The 18,454-nt window shown below is 50.7% G+C and overlaps 8 protein-coding genes across 8 annotated transcripts; 4 read left to right on the top strand and 4 right to left on the bottom strand.

Moving 5' to 3' along the window:
• Positions 1-1,127: 1,127 nt before the first annotated feature.
• P170DRAFT_421492 (Zn(II)2Cys6 transcription factor of proteolytic enzymes) lies at positions 1,128-3,346 on the bottom strand (the record flags this gene model as incomplete). The annotated part of the gene is made up of 4 exons (XM_024847362.1): positions 1,128-2,028; positions 2,084-2,509; positions 2,570-2,971; positions 3,114-3,346. 4 exons carry the CDS (start codon positions 3,344-3,346, stop codon positions 1,128-1,130), a joined length of 1,962 nt encoding a protein of 653 aa, XP_024710155.1.
• Positions 3,347-4,060: 714 nt separating this feature from the next.
• P170DRAFT_26275 (uncharacterized protein) lies at positions 4,061-4,894 on the top strand. The gene has a single exon (XM_024843093.1). The coding sequence runs from the start codon at positions 4,224-4,226 to the stop codon at positions 4,698-4,700; it is 477 nt and encodes a 158-aa protein (XP_024710154.1). The 5' UTR covers positions 4,061-4,223; the 3' UTR covers positions 4,701-4,894.
• Positions 4,895-8,188: 3,294 nt separating this feature from the next.
• Positions 8,189-8,776, top strand: P170DRAFT_470285 (uncharacterized protein; the record flags this gene model as incomplete). Its single annotated transcript, XM_024852735.1, has 1 exon — positions 8,189-8,776. One exon carries the CDS (start codon positions 8,189-8,191, stop codon positions 8,774-8,776), a length of 588 nt encoding a protein of 195 aa, XP_024710153.1.
• A 120-nt stretch (positions 8,777-8,896) lies between these two features.
• P170DRAFT_26264 (amino acid transporter) lies at positions 8,897-10,910 on the top strand. The gene is made up of 7 exons (XM_024843091.1): positions 8,897-9,176; positions 9,242-9,255; positions 9,314-9,386; positions 9,436-9,767; positions 9,823-9,966; positions 10,016-10,428; positions 10,481-10,910. Exons 1-7 carry the CDS (start codon positions 9,016-9,018, stop codon positions 10,706-10,708), a joined length of 1,365 nt encoding a protein of 454 aa, XP_024710152.1. The 5' UTR covers positions 8,897-9,015; the 3' UTR covers positions 10,709-10,910.
• Positions 10,911-12,216: 1,306 nt separating this feature from the next.
• P170DRAFT_26233 (uncharacterized protein) lies at positions 12,217-12,697 on the bottom strand. Its single transcript, XM_024843085.1, has 2 exons — positions 12,362-12,697; positions 12,217-12,307 (listed from the first exon to the last, which is right to left on the bottom strand). Exons 1-2 carry the CDS (start codon positions 12,597-12,599, stop codon positions 12,294-12,296), a joined length of 252 nt encoding a protein of 83 aa, XP_024710151.1. The 5' UTR covers positions 12,600-12,697; the 3' UTR covers positions 12,217-12,293.
• Positions 12,638-13,677, bottom strand: P170DRAFT_26187 (uncharacterized protein). The gene is made up of 3 exons (XM_024843082.1): positions 13,227-13,677; positions 12,800-13,177; positions 12,638-12,721 (listed from the first exon to the last, which is right to left on the bottom strand). The coding sequence occupies exons 1-3, from the start codon at positions 13,451-13,453 to the stop codon at positions 12,670-12,672; spliced, it is 657 nt and encodes a 218-aa protein (XP_024710150.1). The 5' UTR covers positions 13,454-13,677; the 3' UTR covers positions 12,638-12,669.
• On the top strand, positions 13,678-14,329 carry P170DRAFT_26186 (uncharacterized protein). Its single transcript, XM_024843081.1, has one exon. It carries the CDS (start codon positions 13,902-13,904, stop codon positions 14,241-14,243), a length of 342 nt encoding a protein of 113 aa, XP_024710149.1. The 5' UTR covers positions 13,678-13,901; the 3' UTR covers positions 14,244-14,329.
• Positions 14,330-16,660: 2,331 nt separating this feature from the next.
• P170DRAFT_442840 (homeobox transcription factor) lies at positions 16,661-17,894 on the bottom strand (the record flags this gene model as incomplete). The annotated part of the gene is made up of 3 exons (XM_024850488.1): positions 16,661-16,828; positions 16,908-17,672; positions 17,790-17,894. 3 exons carry the CDS (start codon positions 17,892-17,894, stop codon positions 16,661-16,663), a joined length of 1,038 nt encoding a protein of 345 aa, XP_024710148.1.
• Positions 17,895-18,454: the final 560 nt, after the last annotated feature.

Here is an 18,454-nt window from a genome sequence, read left to right as displayed (position 1 = left end):
CTCCCGACACATATCCACCGTAAGCAAGCCCAAGTCCAACTCACCTCATAGATGAACCGATGAACAGATGAATGAATGACCTACATCCAACCGCTCCAATTACATATAGCATGTGCGGAGTAAAGCAAACGACCAAACCCACTCCAATGCACTAACAAACCTACCTACCCCGTCCATACAGATCTTAAGACTGAGACTTCCTCCCTACTCCGCACCAACCTCACTAACCACTAACCACCAACTAGTAAGGTAACTCGCACTAATTACCTACCCAGCCAACCACATCCCCGAAATCCAGCGTAACGCCTCGAACCCCTCCGGGCGGCTAACTCCCCCTTCTTCTTCTCCTCACTCATTCACTCAGTCACTCACGCAGCTCAGTTCATTCCTTCCCCTCATCTCATCTGGTCTTTCCTGCGCCGCACGGCCTACCCTACCTAGTGACTGCTACGCCGTACTGCGTACTCCTCGTCAGCTAACCAGGTACGTACGTATCCCTACCCTACTCTACATAGGAAACCCAACCTAACCTAACCTATCATATAACCTGCTGTCTGGGCAGATACATGCATGCAGACTACCTTAGGTATGCACTGCGTATGGGGTACACCACAGGGAACGAACGGAAGGGTTGAGCAATTTAATTAATTAATTAATCCCTGGCTGCAGGGAATCAGGGCTGGAGATTTTACGTAATGGAATTCATGCGCACGAGATAACAGGCATCCGGGGGGTTTTTGCCGGGAGAAGCGTGAGTTCGGGCCTTTGGGGATGTAGGGTCGATGTTAGCGTTGCTTGGAAGTTGGAGATGGAGATGGGGATGGAGATGAGGGATCCGCTGGGGGTTAGGTAGTGATCCTAGTCCTACATCCTGTGAGGAAGATGGAGTTGAGATTGTGCATCAAGAACATCCAATTAGGTCATGTTGAAAGTGAATATACCCGACCGAGCGACCAAGATCAATAGAGAGATCGTGGTGCCTGCTATGTACAAAATGAAATCCCGTCCGTCATTGACCGAGCGACCGACCATTCCTCCCCTTTTTTTCCATTTTCCGCCCATTCTACTCCGTAGACAACGATCCAACATTAAGAAAGGAAAAAGGGATAGGACGAAAGACAAAGCGACTAGAGAGTCGCCGAGCGATATCCAGCCGGAATCGCCTCGGCCATCGTCATCCCACTGAGCACGCTATCGGGGAACGATTGCGGCATAATTTCCGGGATGAGTCCGTCCAAACTACCATACCCCTCCATCAGGCCATCGACCAGGGCTCCAGGGGGCGGCGGGGGTGGCATGAACTGGATGTGCTCCATGCTCAGCTTCCGCGCATCCCCGAACGATGACTGCGAACTGTCCATCGCCGTGCAAGGGTCGGTGCATTCGGCGCAGCGCCGTTTGAACTCCGCGATCATGCAGGAAAAGCGGTAGGCGATGTGGTCTTCGTTGGGGGCCAGGTGGAGCAGGTACATCTGGATCTGGTCGATGAGAGGGTCGAGGAAGTTGAAGTCGCAGAGGTTAAGTGCAGCGTAGCCAACGATGATATACGTCTGGTCGACAACGCTGAGCGCGGTTGAAAGGCGGAGTTGTAGGAATTTGGAGATGATGAGACGTGACGCTTGGATAACCTCGGCCGTGAGTCGGTCGGACTCCGACTGGAATCGCATGGCAGTTCTGTGAAGCAGGATTTCGCAGTACCAGAGGCTCAGTTCGAGTGTTGAATTTTCTTCGCCAGCTGTCAGGCTGTCAGCTCCTGGTTTTCTGGGGAAATCCGTATTTTGCTCTGTGGGTTTCTTACTGAATAGGTGAGCCCATTCCATTTTCCACCGCTCGATCTCCTCATATTCGACGTCGGCAAGTCGCATGCGCGGGTTGCTGCCCTGCAGCTTCAGCGTGATCAAATACAGCTGAATCTCCGCCATGACCTTTCCGTCTTCGAATGTCGCACTCGGATGCTCCAGCAGCCGAGGGCAATGATCCAGATATCGCTGCTGAATATGGAACGGGCGCGCATTTCCGACCGCGAATCTAACAGAAATCAGCCAAAGTTGGGACTGGACGCATTATACATGTTGCAACATACCGTAGCTGCGTCAAGCAGAAGATATTCCACAGCCGCAATTGCGTAGCCGTTTTGTTGTCCATGATTAGCTCGGAAGGCGCATAGTTGAGGAAGTCAAAGGTGATCAGCGACTGGTTGATCGAGTTCCCGCTCAATAGCCAGCTATCGATGGGGGCTTCTCTTTGGACGGTCGCGGGCCACAGACAAAGAAGGGCGAGGGCTTGAAGCGACTCGTACTGCAGAGGAGGCTTCTCCCACAGCGTATTGACTGCTTCATGTCGGACTTGGAGATACATGGCGCGGACCACCGGTGTTGGGATGCCTGGAACATATCGCGACGCCAGCAGGCAGGCTGTGTTATATAGCAGCGAATCGGGTCTTTGCATCTCGTCCTGCATGTCCGATAAATTGTTGATCGAGACCCAGGGTCCGAAATGCTCCACGAATCTGTATTCAGATGGTTATTAGAAGCTTGGATCTAGCAGGTGCCAAGAAGGGCGATCGTACAATTGCATCAGTTTGAGCGATAGTTTGGAATCAATGAATCCTTTCTCCATGCTATTCCCACAGAACGGAGTGCTAGGAGTGAGGACACTTGGTTCGCCGAAAAACTCCGACTGCAGCTCTTGGATCAAGCGAATCGGCTTAGGCAGGAACGGAGAGAACTGATTCCCTTCGATGGAAACCGTTTCCTCCGTGTTGGTGCTTTGGGTCAATTGAGGTGCGGACATGCTCGCAATACTGGGCGGCTGGTTTATGATTTGGCGCAACATGCCCGTCATTTCACGCATGCTCCGCTCGAGCGAAGTGAGGCGCTCTTCAATGGAAGGAATGGCAGTCGTGGCGTCCGACCACATCGACGCATTGTCCTGGAAGCGCTCACTTGTCTCCGGTAGCTGGCATTCGATTCTATTCAAGGAGAAATGCAATTTCTTGTCAGAACCTTAATTTTAAACATTGCACTCCACTTCTGTTGGACCTCAATTCTGACATCTCTGTCGAAAAGACACCGAAAATGGCATTCTACTCTCCGCTGGAAGCTATCGCCTACCTCAATGACAGACACCGGCGACATGCGTGACCGCGCGGGTCCAGGTCGCACCGAGTCTTTAGCTTGCGACAGGTGTTGCAGGCGGTCATTGACCGCCGTATGCGGCCTTTGGGACGTGCAGCGTCATCATTGACAGAAGAACTCAATCTCCTGCCGTCGTCTGCAATTTGAACCGTTTTGTGCTCCCACGCAGGGGCTTCAAATTTGATTTCCTCGACGGCGGTTCGCGTCATGGCATTCGAAAACACCGACTGATCAATCGGAAAGAAGACTGATCGGGAAAAATGGTCTTGGTTGGAATTGAAAGGCAAGCAATTGGGACCAAGGGGGTGAAGATCTCGTGCAAATCATTCAGAATTAGCATCGGTGGGGAGAAAAATAGCACTTATAACCGGCCACCACGGGCTTCGGGCAAGGAGCGAGAGATTGTGCTAGCTTGCTAGTGATTGACGAAATAATCCCCGTTAGGGTGGTCATTTAGTCTTGACCTGGGGTAAAAGTCCAGGCATCGGCGAATGGCAGGCAGTCCGTGTCCCTAAGCGCCTTCTAGAAAAATAGAATGGTGGTTGGCGATATTATGCTGCAACAAGAGAGGGGTTGATTGACGTGCGCCATTGTAATCTGCTGTGGCCCCGATGTAAACCGGGTCGGAAGTAAAATAAAATAAAAAATAAAATAAAATAAAAAAGGAGTCCCGCCTTGGATGAGGGGTCGTGGTTGGACTGACACCAGAGTGAAATGCGTTAGGAGCTGGCCGCTGACCTCCGATGATTTGTTGATAGAGACCTGTTGCTTATCATCGTTGTTGGTGGTGATAATCGGGCAAGACGTCCCGAATTAGCAAACCCCCGACTCGTTCGAATTGCCAGCCTTTGATTGATGAACAGCCACAGGATTTGGGCCCTTCTCTCTCTCTTTTTTTTTTTTTTTTTTTTTTTTTTTTTTTTCCCTTCTCTCCCTCCCTTCCCCTTCTTCGTGCCTGGTGTGGTAGGGAGTCAGTAGCCCTGGGACCCTTCACCCTCCTCAATCTGGCTCCCGCATTCCCGCCATCCTTCTGACAGTCGCGATCCGAGCGCCCTTGATGATTCGAAGCCCGGGTAATTTAAGATAATGAAGTTCAAGCCGATCCCGCAGATCATCGAGATATCAGATCCTTCAAAGTATAGACACTTGGACATGTGCGATTCCCTTATAAGCTCGTATATGTTGAAAAATTCTGTCGATTTCGTGTCTACATCAAACGACGAATCCTGCAATGCAACCTTGAACCCTTGGCTGGACGGCTACCAGCGGATGTGTTCCTGGTTATTGCACCGTACGATGGGCGCCGGGCTACCCATGTTTAGGTTCTTAGCCAACACAACGCTGTCCATGCAGGTGTATAGCATGGTTTTCCCTTGCCAGGAACATCGTGAGAGGGGAAAAGTGGGGGAGTTGAGACCCCGTCCAAGATCAACCAATTCGAGACAAGCGGGTCATGATCAATGTGACCTGCTGTTCTTTTCTGCTTTCTCCTCCTCAGGTCGATTGTGCAATATGACTGGTTGCTGCCATAATCGCCGAGGACTCTCCGCCAAAGGACCATGATTTCCGTTCGACGTTGGCTAGTCCGTGATGTTCAGGAACCCACTTAGAGCTAAAGGCTGTGTGGATCCTGTAAGATGCCCTTCCTCGGTCAGGGACCCTTCAGTACTCCGTAGACACAGTTGGGTTTACCATCATCTAACATGATCAGGATGAGACTTTTTTCCCTCCCTCAGCCGAATGCCTTCAATTTCCGCAGGTATGCGGTGTAGGCTCTGACCGCCGAATCATCGTCCCAAGATAGATTGTACCTAGTCTATTTGCAATTAATATTACGATGTCAAGCAATTTTAGTGTCATACCGACCGTCCCTCCCCCGTCCTAGACCGTTTATGGAACACAGCGCATTCGGGCTGCAACACCCACTTGAGGGGAAGTGCGCATCTGGCGCTATTGTGCCGCGCTTTCTTCACATGCTTTCAATCGCCGTGCCGTGGCAGGGGCGAGTTCTAAGCCGCGAATACGCAGGATTATAGGGCCAGGGTGGTTATAGGTGCCAAGCTCGAGGAAAAGAAAAGAGGCCGGGATGTCGTTGGGGGGAGAATAAGATTGATTCCCAGCCAATGGCTGCCTAGCATTGGCGCTAACTCGGCCCTTTTCCCTTCCTTTCCCCTTTTTTTCCCTTCCCAAGGCAGCTCGGTGGGTCTTTCGCCGTTCGTTATTGGCACCTGAATCGATCATGTACTCCACAGGCCTGATAGAATGGTTGCATCGATATGGCATGTCTCACATGTTATCATTTGCTGGATTCTTCAGTGATCGAACACAGATTACTGCACTTTTCTTGGGTTGAAGTCAGCGGCCTGGAAAATGAGCCATTTAATTCCCAGAGGCAGTGGCAATAAGACCAACCGCGTCGGAGAGCTCCGAAGCTCAGGCACAGCCTTGCCATTCTTATCATAGCAGAAACGAAAAGAAAAAAGAAAATTTCCACCGCGTACCTGCATCTTTCCCATACCGGAGATTTGTCTATTTTAGTTGGTCCGTTCTCTCCCTCTCCCATCGTGACCTAACACCATTGGAGGAAAAAATACGAACACCGCGAGGAGACCGGAAAGAAAAGAACAACTGGCTCAGAGGGCGCTGAACCTGCGATGCTATACCTCTTTCTTCTATTTCCCCTCTAGGAAGGAGCGTAACTGAAGACAGCGATCCGGATCCTCCGCTACTCCGGAGCGGGCTAGCACTGTGCCCAACACCAGGGTCTGTTGGCTGACGGTGGGGAAAATAACTTTATCCAGTCACCTCCGAACGATCGATGTTGTGGCTGGCTCTTGCCTTGTATTGGATCCTGCAGATTGGACCGGGTCTGTTGGCTTTTTTTTTCTTTTTCTTGGTGACCATCAAAGGCCTGCACGTCCATCAAAGCCTAGACAGGCGATTCAGTCGCTTAGCTCCTATCATCGCATCGCATCGGATACGCCGTTCGGAAAAGGGGCGATGAAGATGAGAGTCGGATTTGGGGATGGAAGACAGACCCTTGGAAGTTGGGGAAGGTGGAAAGCGTGAAAGGCGAAGGGGGAAGACGAGCCGGAAGACACATGACATGCGTTCCTCAGGCAGTCTTCCACTCGGATGTACTTTGTACTCTGGTCGGTACACTGGCAATCCTCAACCAAACATTTTCACTCGCTTTCTTTAGCATGCTCGCAATTATCCCTCAAAGTTTTAGGTAACAATCTGACATTGCAGGTTGCAACAACCTTGTGGAAGCTAACATTCGTCAATGACAGCGCCGTTAACCGACGATTGCCGCTGCCCATGGCTTGCATCGGAAGACATCTTATGCTCTGCAACGCCATACAAGGTCTCTAAGGGCGGTGCATCAGCGGAAAGCCCCTTGGCCTGTGCAATCTCAAGCGAGATCCAATGGAGCCTATAGCAGCTTAGTATCTTCCCACGGGGTTCCGGGGTAGTGTCGAATAGAATGGTCTCAGCTCACGTCTCACGTTTAGGTATCCTAATCGTCCTCCTGCTATCTCCGGGATCATCATTTGATCTACAAAGTGTCGACTGTTGAGACCATAACGCCAATTTTGATCTACCGCACGTTCCATTATACAACCAAAACAACGGACTACAAGACCTCAACGGCCCAGAACCTAGTTTGTGGGTTCTGGTTTATAATAGTCGGGTTTTTGCGGATACAAATATCGTCCCTCTCAACTCTACAGCCTCTACCCGAATAGCTATTGATACAATGCTACAATGCAGTTGCGGCGTCACAGCTTGTTGAGGAACGGGACATCGCGTGGCTGGAACTGTTCCTGCCAAAAGGCTTGATCGCTTCGTCCGAGTGGAGGCACAGGACATGCCAAGTCAGGTAGGCGACAGCCCATCCCTGCCAGTGAGGACCTCTGGAGACACGTCGGTGCCGGAACGGTTATTGCTGGGCATGAATAAACGTATGACAGGCTAGAGCAGAAGCAAGTCATATTTTTAGTCAGGTCCGGGAGGATCAATAAACCTCTTTGCGGTAGCTGTGGTGTCTTAGCTGCGATGCAACGTTGTGGTGGTGGGTTACAGTAGGGTCAGGCATGGCTTCTACTGCGTGTATGCCCCTGAAGATTAAGAGCTAGATATATAGCAGACAGGAGTTATTCTCATACGTGTCAACAAGAGTTTCTTTTACATGTATATCTTCAAATTCCACCAACATATTTATTCATCTTTGGCAAATCACCGCATTGATATCCTATTAAAACAACTTCATCAAGGCGTAAATAATGGCTCGATTATCTGAAGCTCAATCTAGGGAGAATTGGAACTTTCCTCACAGTTTATTCCATTCAAGTTTGTTCCATTCATAAAGACGAGACGCGATAACGGTATAATATCTTCTGCTGGTGGTTTGGGTAGACCTTCTTTCGGTAACATATTTCTTGAGGATTTCGTATGTATATGATCGCCCCTAAACACCATAGGCTATCCTTGACCATGCTATACTTCATCGGCCATTCTATGCTCGAGTGTTCACTCGGAGAAGCAATACATTGCTTGTCTTTCTCGTGGCCGCTAGAACATGGACATTATTTGCCGATTCCAGTGGCACCATGATCTCTATCCGTCGATATAAGTGTTTAATTTTTCATACAGCATTGCTCCATTTCCAGTTAATTTTGAATCTAATTCAAGATGCCTTTGAAATATTATGCCAAGATTAACCTGGCGATCAGCATACGGCAGGGATTATATATAAGCATGGCTCTAGTGTTTGCGTTTCTTCTACTCCAGTATCATCATTCATAATTATCGAATGGGCCTGAACTCCAGTGTCTAGACCAGTTACATATTTGAAAATTCTATTAACTGGTTTATCTGGGTGCCTTTATGGGCTAGTCATGGTCGTAAGATCCAGTGGGACAGCTTTGAATGTCGTGCGACAACAACTCTAACTCCATCGTACGCACAACATATATATCTTAATGCCATTAAGGAACCACTAATTTGCTAGTCAAATAAATTATGGCGGCAACGTGGCTCCTGGCGACATGGCGATACCGGCATTGGCAGCGAGAATCGCGGAGACGACGGCATCCAACGTGGGATCCAGTGGGATGGAATCATGGAAGAACCAACTCCGCGACATCCGAAATCCAGAGCCGCAGCTCGTGGAGGTCGACGAAGTGGTCGGCGGGCAAATCGGACGTCCAACGCGACGCCACTGGAAAAACCGTCGGGGCGATTGGTTCCGACAGGCTGAGGCACTCCGTATGCCGCTCCACCCCCAGATGGATTTCTTCACCGAAACGCGCCAGGCAAGGCGCCATGCACAGCTGATCCCGTTTGCTTCTCCCTCTATCCCGACTTCCTCCCCTCCTTCCATGTCCTCGGTGGACGACGATCGCTCCTCCGGTCGACACGAGGCTAGAAAGCGACCGAACGTCCAGGGGAGCAGCTGTGTTTCTCCGAACCACCAACCACATCGAATCCGTGACAAATCAAACGACGGCCGACAGAAATTTCGCCGCCGCCGGTGGAGCGACTCCATTATGACTCCAGACTGCTCGCCGATGTCGGTCACCCACCGAAGTGCCTCGTGCGCCCGTTGGAAATTGCGCAGAGTTTGGGCCTTTTAGCTTTCGGCTTTGCCACATGGGCGTCTGGAGCCAGACAAATACCCCGATCCGCCATCTGCCTGCCTTCCTGGTGGTTTTGACATCTCGTCGGTGCTGGAATAGCTTCATTCTGTTCAACCCAGAAAGCTGCTCCGCCGCTCCGCCTACCTCCCTGCCTACTCAAGCGCTAGAAGCACCACCGCTCCCGACCGTCCGTCCGACCGACCGATTTCGAGAAATCTCACAGCTTTGGTGCAACCATGGCGTCGCTGGACACGAAAGACATCGAGGGGGTGCCCAATTGGCACGCCACGGATGCTGCGGAGAAGCAGCTGGATGACGAAAAGGCGCCTTCCATCGAGAATGATCCCTTCGGATCTGAAGAGATCGCGGAGGTGAAGTACAAGACCTTGGACTGGTGGTAAGTTGTGAATCATTGGGACAATTTCATCGATCAGATGGCTGACCTGGAGGCGTGTGTTTTAGGCAATCTGGAATCCGTACGACTCCGAACAATCTTTGAACCTTGAGATCCTCCTTCTGACCGAATTGCTATAGTCATGATTGCCGAGACAGTATCAGTGGGTGTGCTTTCGCTGCCTGCGACCGTTGCCTCGATTGGTTTTGCTCCGTGAGTGCTTCGAATCTTCGCCAATCCGTACGATTCCTAACAATCCCAGTGCCATCGTTCTGATTATCGGCATCGGAATCGTTGCCACATATTCCGGTTATGTCATTGGACAGTTCAAGACGCGGCATCCTTCGATTCACAGCATGGCTGATGCCGGTGAGGTCCTAATGGGACCCATCGGGCGGCATGTTCTCGAGATCGGCCAGCTTCTGTTCTTCATCTTCGCGTGTGGCAGTCATCTTTTGACGTTCACGGTCATGATGAACACCTTGACAGACCATGGAACATGCTCAATTGTTTTTGGAGTGATGGGCTTGGTTCTCTCTTTGATTTTCTCTTTGCCACGAACCATGAAAAATGTTTCGTGGCTCGCGATCATCTGTAAGCTCCCTGTCTACGAATTGCTTCCCAGCATCTATCCACTAACACCGCCAAGCGTTCATCAGTATTTTCACCGCAATGATGATCACGATGATCGGTGTCGCCGTCGAACGACCGGGAGATGGTCTGGCGGAGACCACTGTCGACACTAGCTTCGTCAACGGCTTCACGGCTGTTACCAACATCGTCTTTGCCTACTGTATGTTCCCTCGCATTGATTGTCAACGCAGCCGCTAATCTCTCTTCAGGTGGTCACCCCGCTTTCTTCGGATTCATCTCCGAAATGAAAGACCCCCGGGACTTCCCCAAGTCTCTCTGCATGCTCCAGGGCTTCGAGATCATCATGTACACCATCGTTTCCGCCGTGATCTATCGCTACGCCGGACCGGGTGTCACCTCCCCCGCCCTGGGGTCCACGGGCCCCATCCTTCGCAAAGTGGCCTACGGAATCGCCATGCCCACCATCGTCATCGCCGGTGTCGTTCTGGGCCACGTTGCCATTAAGAACGTCTACGTCCGTCTGTTCCGCCACACCGACATCATGCACAAGCGTGATTTCCGCGGCGTTGGAGCCTGGGTTGGCCTGGCCCTCGCATTCTGGATCATTGCCTGGATCATCGCCGAGGCCATTCCCGTCTTCAACAACCTGCTTAGTCTTGTTGTAAGTACTCACGTCTGCCGATCTTGCAAGCCGTTGTCTAACCCGTCTTCAGAGCGCTCTGTTCGTCAGTTGGTTCTCGTTCGGCCTCCCCGGCATCTTCTGGCTCCACATGTACTGGGGCAACTACTTCACCTCTCCTAAGAAAATCCTCCTCTTCCTGGCGAATGTCGGACTCGTCCTTATCGGCGGCACCATCTGCGTCTGCGGTCTCTGGGTGTCCGGAGTCGCGATCCACAACGACGGCTCTAAGAGCAGTTTCTCGTGCGCGAACAACGCATGATTGGTTTATTCGGAGTTCCAGCGCATTTCTTTCTTCGTTTCTTAGCAACACGATGGCATCGACCATCCACATGTCTCAACCATGAGTTCAGTCCTCTTACTGGGAAAGACGACAGAACGGACACCAGAGACATGAGTCGACGATTTATCGAGATATGGAAATTATCTCACTCGTCGGCTGTGAGAGCACCAGCTCATCACAACCATTCAGACCGCACAATGCATGCTAGACATGCTTGTGTCGGCAGCTGGATATACTCAACCATCCCGTCGCATATCACCTGGAAGCCGTCTACCCGGCTACTTCCACTACACATTGTGCCTGATCAAGGCAAACAACCTGTATAATACTACTGTATATAGATATAGATACCTGTCATAGATAGACTATGATTGCATTCATGCATGCATTGCGAAATCAACTTTCTGCCTTTTGAACTGCATGGCTGTCAAACCTTTCCTTTCGTAAACAATCTGAATCCACTTATGTTATATGATACCAGGCATACATTTCCCACCGGTCATAAAACAGAAAGAATGCAATCTAACACCTGCCTGCAAGAAAAAAAAAAGAACAAAGACATCCCCAACATGAGTCCCGCAAGTTTCCACAACCCCAAACAATCCCTTCCATCTGCATTCCCAAAATAAACCCCCAACCCAATCCACAGCATCAACATCCCTCTACCCCAACTAACAACAACAAGGCAAAAGCCCAAACCCATCACACGCCTCACCAACCGTGTAAGCCCCGATCCAACGCTCGCCATCGCCTGGCCTCGGCCTCATACTCGGGAAAAAGTTTCCGCATTCGGCTCCTAGGTCGTACAACAGAACGTCGAGAACCGACCGTTCCATTCCACGTCTCAGATCTCCTGCCGTGTCATGTCTACCTAGTTTGTTGGTTAGTGGGTTGGTGGTGGTTTTTGGTTCCCTGGCTCTGTATCCCCTTGTCTATACACCTCTACCCACCTGTATACAGACGTCTACCTAGATCCGACTGAGGCCAGTCCACTTCGTTAGGCTGCCTAGTGATATGCACCCAAACGGCCCCGCGACATGCATACACATACCTGCTCTTCATACAGCACCTAACCAACTACCCACCTTCCTAACTACCTACTTACATAACTAGATACTTTGCCTCCCAACCCAGCAGCCAAGACATGCATACATACACACCCCCCCTTTTTCCGAGGACGTCGCACAACATCAAAAAACCAAGGCACCGCAGCGCAGCGCATCACAGCCCAAGTCACTCCTGGAGATCAAAACGCAGAGGTATCACGGCAGATTCGTTCGAACATGCCGGCGCACGGACGGAGCGCGCGTCTACGAAACCCAAGAAGCACCACCACACACACACACACACACACACACACACACACACACACACACACACACACACACACCCTCCTCCTCCCCGCCCTTGAACCGGAGTCCTGGATACGGACCACGTAGAGACGCAAGACCTGCGACCTGCGAGCCATGCATGTCTGGAATCCGGGTTTTGGCATCGTCGGAGATGTCGTTGTCCTAGTCTAGCTCTCTAGGCTGGGTCTGGCTGCGGCTGGCTGGGTATGAAGCTACAGGTAGCTAGCTACCTACCTTAGCTAGCTACAGGTAGATACTGGGGGACTGGGGGACTGGGTACTGGCTAGTGAGCAAGTGGTGGGTAAGTGACCAATCTCATGAATTCCGCCGTCCAGGGCTCGCCGTTGAGGATTTGTTCCGGTGAGACGTGCCTCATGCAGCGGAGAAGTGACTTGCATGTGCCAGTTGTTTTGGCCGTTTGGGTCGAGAATGGAGTACCAACGACGATGCATTGGTTGGTTGGGTATAGGGAGCAGAGCAGACCAGACCGGACGATTGGGCCGACGCAGATCAATCATACCTAATTAGCACCGCACCGTGGACGGGTTAATTAGCTGCGATTTGGATTTAGCTTCAATTAAAGGATAATCATGCAGGCGTAGTAGCACAGAGAGGAGCTAGGACGCCGAGACAAGACAGTCTGCATGTAAATGTAAGTATTCGAACTGGCGACTGACGTGGTTCGGATCCCGATGCAGCCTAGCTACTGAGTACTTACAGGCCTGTGATTCGACGCCGCCGTCGTAATTGGCTGGATTCTTCATCCTGACTGGTCTCTGGCCGGGGGACTGAGCGTGCAGAAGGGCCGTCTTGCGTTGTCTGGTCGCGGTAGCGGAGGTACCGGTACATGCGTGCCTTAAACTGCAGTATGACCTGAGGAGGGGGGGAAATCAAGGATGAGCTGCATTTCATGAATGGATGAGGTGCGTCCGGGAATGTCGCTTGAGGTGAGGGAGAGGAAGAGCAAGAGGGTCTGTGTGTTGGTTGGTAGTGCGCTGTGGCTGGGATGAGGCTGTCTGTGGCGAGAGAGAGTCTGCCATAGAAATAGTACCGTGCAGTCGGATAACGACGGGGTGCCTTGCTCGCACCTTGCAGACTGTTCCTTTCTGAGTGGCGAGGCTGAAGAAAGGGATGGCCGGGCTTACTCGGTGATTTTAATTCCCTTTTCGTCGGTCTGTCCCCCTTCCTTCAGACGGTCGACTCCTCCACTGAAAGGGCGATCTGCCGCATCCACGGTGGGGTGCAGATTGGCCCGTTTCCTGGTTCTTGGGGAGAGGAGAATCACCGATGCCTGACGGTCTGTCCTGATTGGGTTGATGCGTTGTGGCAGAAGAATAATCTGTCGACTGCAGCTGCAATACCACCTGGTCATCCTCCTTTGGCATTCGGGCAGGCAGACGTCGCATCCCCGTCTATCCGTAAACCGTTAATCAACACCCTCCGTACTAAATACCTAGTAGTTGATTCATTTATTTTACTTTCTCTCCCTCCATCTCAACTCTCTCCGCTCGGTAGGTATGTGACCAGCACCTATCACGCCATCCACACGCCCTCCACACCTAGGCAACTCCGGACTGCCAACCAATCCGCAGGGTCGGATGCGCTCAAAGTCAGCCAGGGATCTCCCTCGCATGAAAAACAAAGAACAAAAAGGTGACAGACATTCCGATGGATTTTCTGGCATTCGCGCCATGCGCCACAGGTCGATTTCACCGCCATGTGATAGACCGGATATGAGTCCGTGGATGCCCCTCGCTTGTCACGTCTTTATCCTCTAGTGGGATCCGATCCGTACGCATATAACAGGGCCGTTAAATGTAATGCACGCGGTGTTGGCTATTGTATTTGTAGTAGGTACTTTACTTAACCAAGTTGAAATTTTCCTTTCATTAATTCATTTATGTATCTGTCCCCGTCCTTCCCCCTTTCCTCACCCCGTGCTTCGTGCGTGGGGGATCGGTCGGCATCCTTCGTGTCACCTCAGAGCCACAAACCCTATTCTCTGGCCTCAGTCCCCATGGCCACGGCGATCCGCCTCTTTCGGGATCTGGATCTGGATCTGGATTCGGAGCTGGGTTATGTCATCTGTCAAGGGTTACATTCGTAGGGCTTGCATATCAGAGTCATCCAGTCCTGCAGGCCTGCTGACATTCCCAAACTAACTGAACGGTTATATTGGATGACAGAGGGACATGAGTAGATAGCTAGTCAGCCAATTAACCAACCATGTTAAGAGGAAATGAAAACTCCAGATAAATACATGAATAGGTAGATAGATAGCTATACAATACAATAAATAATACATCACACCAACAAAACAGCTCCATCAGGGCAGATGCCTAGATGCCTAGATAGAAAGGTATTTCCGAAGCATGCATGCACCGACAATCACCCATACAGAATCCCCCATCCTACATCCTACATACAATGTACATACTCCAGAGACTCAGCCTACATTTCCGCGGCGATGGCCAATTCCCGGACAGCGCAGAACGGCACGGATCGGATCTCAAACTGCCGTCTGGAAATCGTGACATTCGCCACCCACCCGAACCCGCATGAACATGTTACGCAGAATAAGCAACGCGACTGAAACAGATGTATGTATGGATCCGGTCTTTTGGGATCTGGGTTTGATCAGCTGGTACTCTGTGCTACCTACCCCTTGTAATATTAGTTGGGTTGGTTGGTTTTATGTCGTCAGAGTGACAGATCCTATAGTATAGTATAGTATAGTGTAGTATAGGTAGTATACTATCCTATGCACAAAACAACAGACATAAAGACACACATCAACAACGAAATTAAAATAAAATTAGAATAATCAAACCCGAACCGAACTCGGTAAATGCGATCGAACGACGGATGCCGATAGCCCATGGTCCATGGTCCATGGCCCAAACCCAACTTTAGGGTTGACATGACGTGATGACAGCCCTCTCTCCCACCGACCCAGTAGTAACTACGGAGTAATAACACAGATGAACCCATTATGGAGTCCTTAGGGCAAGCGAATCTGCTTCCGAGTTCCCTTGACCCAGTCAGTACCCAACGAACAGACCCGTAGTCTCAGATTGAATTTTCAATTTCACCGCCACGCGGAATCGGCAATCAGTCAATCTGGGTACCGGACGGAGTACGGATTATTATAATGGAACCGATCCATCTCTATCGTAGTACCTATGGAGTATGGGTGGTGTTGGTTCGTAGTTAGCGGGGCAGGTCCTCTTTTTTTTTTTTCTTTTTTTTTCTCCCTCCCTTTCTTACTCCGTAGACCGAAACCAGACAGAGAAAAGGGAAGGCAGGGAGGCGATTTGAAACATCATCACCGGAGCCAAAGATCTGATACGCGGGATCCATGGTTCGGGATGGTTTTGTCTTCCGGTTGTTACGGCGGACACGGATTTGCGGCAATACTAGGTTTCTTTACCTATGGCCACTACTCTGGAAGTCTGAGGGTTGACTGGGAGGGATTTACTCTAACATGAGATTTTATATTTATATTGTAGTGTAGAATAGTCTCAAAGTGTTGTTTCATTATATTGTGCTACATTCTATACTATAAATATGGGGGTGGAACATTGTTCTATTCTTGTCTTGAAACAGTGAGGAACCGTCGGGCGCCGGCTCGGTTGGACGCCTGCTACTTCCTGTTCCTGATCCTGTCAGTGTCAGCCAGTGTCAAGTCACTATACTGGAGGACTAGGGACGTCGGGTACCTAATTCTCTGTTACTATACTAGGTAGTTGTTTTCACATCTAGTTACCTGCTTGCTTATTCTGAATGACCTCTATCTATTATTATGTTGACTCCAATCAATCACTTATCCAATCTACCGTCCATAGCAACCACCGGAAATCATTATTATCCCATGTATTTTATTTAGCCTGTCTGTCTATAAACAAAGGAAATGCAAACTCAAAGAAATATGAAATGAAAACAATCTAGTTCTGACATGGTCACATCATCCATACTTACACTATACAATATGAAAATAAACAATAAGGAAAATCATTCAGCTCCGTCCGCACTCCTCCTCCCTTGCCTTGCTCGTTTCATTCCGTTTCGCCCAGGATACACAGGTAGGGAAGAGAAGTGAAGATCGGATATGCAGTATTGACGAATCAAAAAAAGAAAACCAGTTTGAAACAATGATGAAACCATAAACACCTCGTATGCATAATCGCGTATAGTTGGTAGGTTGGGCGAACCGATCCATTCATTACCTTCCATGGTTGGTGAATGATAGATGGAATCGACGGTGATTGGATTATTGTCGTATTTTTTTTTTCTTTTTCCTTTTTCTTTCCTGTTTTTTGCTTTCCCCGAGGTTGGGTGTGTCCCACGCTCATTACCATTCCGGCATGCAAAAGGAGCCAGGGTTAAAATATTCCGATTAATAAAAAGAAAACGATAGCAGGGGTATCAAAATCGATCCGATCTCACTCGGTTCATGAGAATCTTGATATAGGAGTGCTGCAAAGGCAAGAGCAAATCAAGCGACTAGACAATAGAAAACAGGAGAGACTATTCCGGGTCAACTCCTTCTCGTATATAAATTGGGTGGGTTTGATTCAAATCAAGACTGGTTGAGCATGTGAGGAGACGGCATCGACTCCGAGGATGTATGCTCGACGTCACTGAAAGGCGACTGTCTTTGAGGGTCGAGGTCGGATCCGCCGTTGCGCATTTGGTTTCTCAAAGCGGGGAGTTGTCGCCTCCTTGCATTGATGAACCAGTTGCTGATCTGTTGTTTGGGAAAATGGGTCAGCCTCCCGGATGCAATGCAACCTCTCCCCCGGGGAGCAAAAATACAACAAACTTACCTGACTGATCGTAAGCCCGGTACGGGTCATGAACATCTGCTTGTCCTCCTCACTGGGATACGGATGATCGAGGTGTTCGTGGAACCAGGCGCGCAGGATATCGGTCACCGGCTTGGGCAGGTTCCCCCGTCGGCGTTTGTTCCTCGAGTCGGCCGGGTCGCCCAGGATGCCGAAATTCGACTGCGGACCGTGCGAGAGGCCCTGCGGAGATGTCTGCTCGGAATCACTCTGGTAGACCATCGCCGAGTACGGGTAATGCATCACGGGCGCCCCGTTGGCTCCTACGTAGGCCTCCGCGCTGCGTCGATCCCCCATCGGTCCCGGGTAGTTGGCCGCGGAGGTAGCGAAGCCGTGGCTGCCCACGGGAGGGCCGGAGCGCATCTCGTGCGCCGCCGCGTAGGGATCGGGTCGAGCGAGGCCGCGAGCGTCGGGGAAAGCGGCATTCGTCGGGTTCAGGCCTCGGTCAGGGAGGGATTGCAGATCCCGGATGGGGGGCAGGATGGGGCTAGGTCCGCGGGAGGCGTAAGGGGGCGTCGAGCCGGCCGTCTGAGGTAACCGGGGATCTCTCGGGTGAGCAGCTATCGAGTAATCGCGAGGGGACTCCGCCATGGGCAATTTGGATGGGGAGCCGTATGGCCGCTCGGACATAAGCCGGTGGTTGGAAGTCAGATCATGACTGGCGGATGCGGGACGTTCGTGCGAATGTTGCCGCGACGTGAAGTAGGAGGTGGATTCGATCTCGTCGTGAAGGTGAGGGGGCAGCAGCTAAAGAACACCAGTCAGTCCCGTGTCCTTTTCGATCTATCGCTCTGGAACCAAATTCCGTCGAAACCCCGAGAACACTCGGAGATCGCGGGTTGGGTCTTTCCCGGTCTCTCTTACCTCTCGGAATGAAGGGAGGGCTTGCGTGTGATCGGCCGGAAGACCGCTGGCGTATGAAATGGCCATCTTATTGGAATCCTCGCCCTGTTCACGGGGCTGGGACATAGACAGCGAAGATGGTGTTTAGTGGGGTAGAAGGTACAAGATTGGCGCTTGTTCTGTGTATGGTCACGGAAAGCACCAAGATGCGTCCCAGCAAAAGCAAATCTCTAATAATCGAAGTAGCCGGCCTGCGGCTTGTTCCACACAATCCGGAACGGTATCGCGATCAGAGGAATCCGATCTCTGGCGGGGAAGAAGGGGAGATAGAAGGAGAGCGAGGTTGAACCGGAGAATGCGAAAAACTGAAGACGAGGAACAAGAGGGAGGAATCAGTAGAAGTATAAGGATAAGAAAAGAAAAAAAAAAGAAAAGAGAAAAAAAAATTAGGCTGTTGTGGTTCGATGGTAGAGAATGGAAGGAAACATGGGCAACAAATAATACTTACCAGGACCTGAGTTTAAAGTACCTTGACATTGCCGCACACGATGACGATGGAGACAGCTGAACCAAGGTTATGCAAGGTGGTAGGGAGTGAGGCAGCTCAACAATTGGATCTGGGCTGGGTGGACCAGATCTCTTCTTTCAAAGGTGGTTCGGGGTTCAGACAATTGGATTTTGGATTT

Source organism: Aspergillus steynii (assembly GCF_002849105.1).
Source record: "Aspergillus steynii IBT 23096 chromosome Unknown P170scaffold_1, whole genome shotgun sequence".
Taxonomy (NCBI): domain Eukaryota; kingdom Fungi; phylum Ascomycota; class Eurotiomycetes; order Eurotiales; family Aspergillaceae; genus Aspergillus; species Aspergillus steynii.
Note: the sequence above shows the minus strand (reverse complement) of the source record. Positions and strands in the feature narration are given on the sequence as shown.

Excerpts from the sequence above, each read along its gene's own strand:
- P170DRAFT_26187 (XM_024843082.1), bottom strand. The coding sequence starts at position 13,453 with ATGACCAGGTGGTATTGCAGCTGCAGTCGACAGATTATTCTTCTGCCA. Across the intron at positions 13,178-13,226 it reads AAGGGAATTAAAATCACCGA|TCTGCAAGGTGCGAGCAAGG; the intron begins GTAAGCCCGGCC and ends AGAAAGGAACAG. Across the intron at positions 12,722-12,799 it reads CGGCGTCGAATCACAGGCCT|ACTGTCTTGTCTCGGCGTCC; the intron begins GTAAGTACTCAG and ends ATTTACATGCAG.
- P170DRAFT_26264 (XM_024843091.1), top strand. The coding sequence starts at position 9,016 with ATGGCGTCGCTGGACACGAAAGACATCGAGGGGGTGCCCAATTGGCAC. Across the intron at positions 9,768-9,822 it reads TTCGTGGCTCGCGATCATCT|CGTTCATCAGTATTTTCACC; the intron begins GTAAGCTCCCTG and ends AACACCGCCAAG. Across the intron at positions 10,429-10,480 it reads ACAACCTGCTTAGTCTTGTT|AGCGCTCTGTTCGTCAGTTG; the intron begins GTAAGTACTCAC and ends ACCCGTCTTCAG.
- P170DRAFT_26186 (XM_024843081.1), top strand. The coding sequence starts at position 13,902 with ATGCACGCGGTGTTGGCTATTGTATTTGTAGTAGGTACTTTACTTAAC.
- P170DRAFT_26233 (XM_024843085.1), bottom strand. The coding sequence starts at position 12,599 with ATGATTGATCTGCGTCGGCCCAATCGTCCGGTCTGGTCTGCTCTGCTC.
- P170DRAFT_26275 (XM_024843093.1), top strand. The coding sequence starts at position 4,224 with ATGAAGTTCAAGCCGATCCCGCAGATCATCGAGATATCAGATCCTTCA.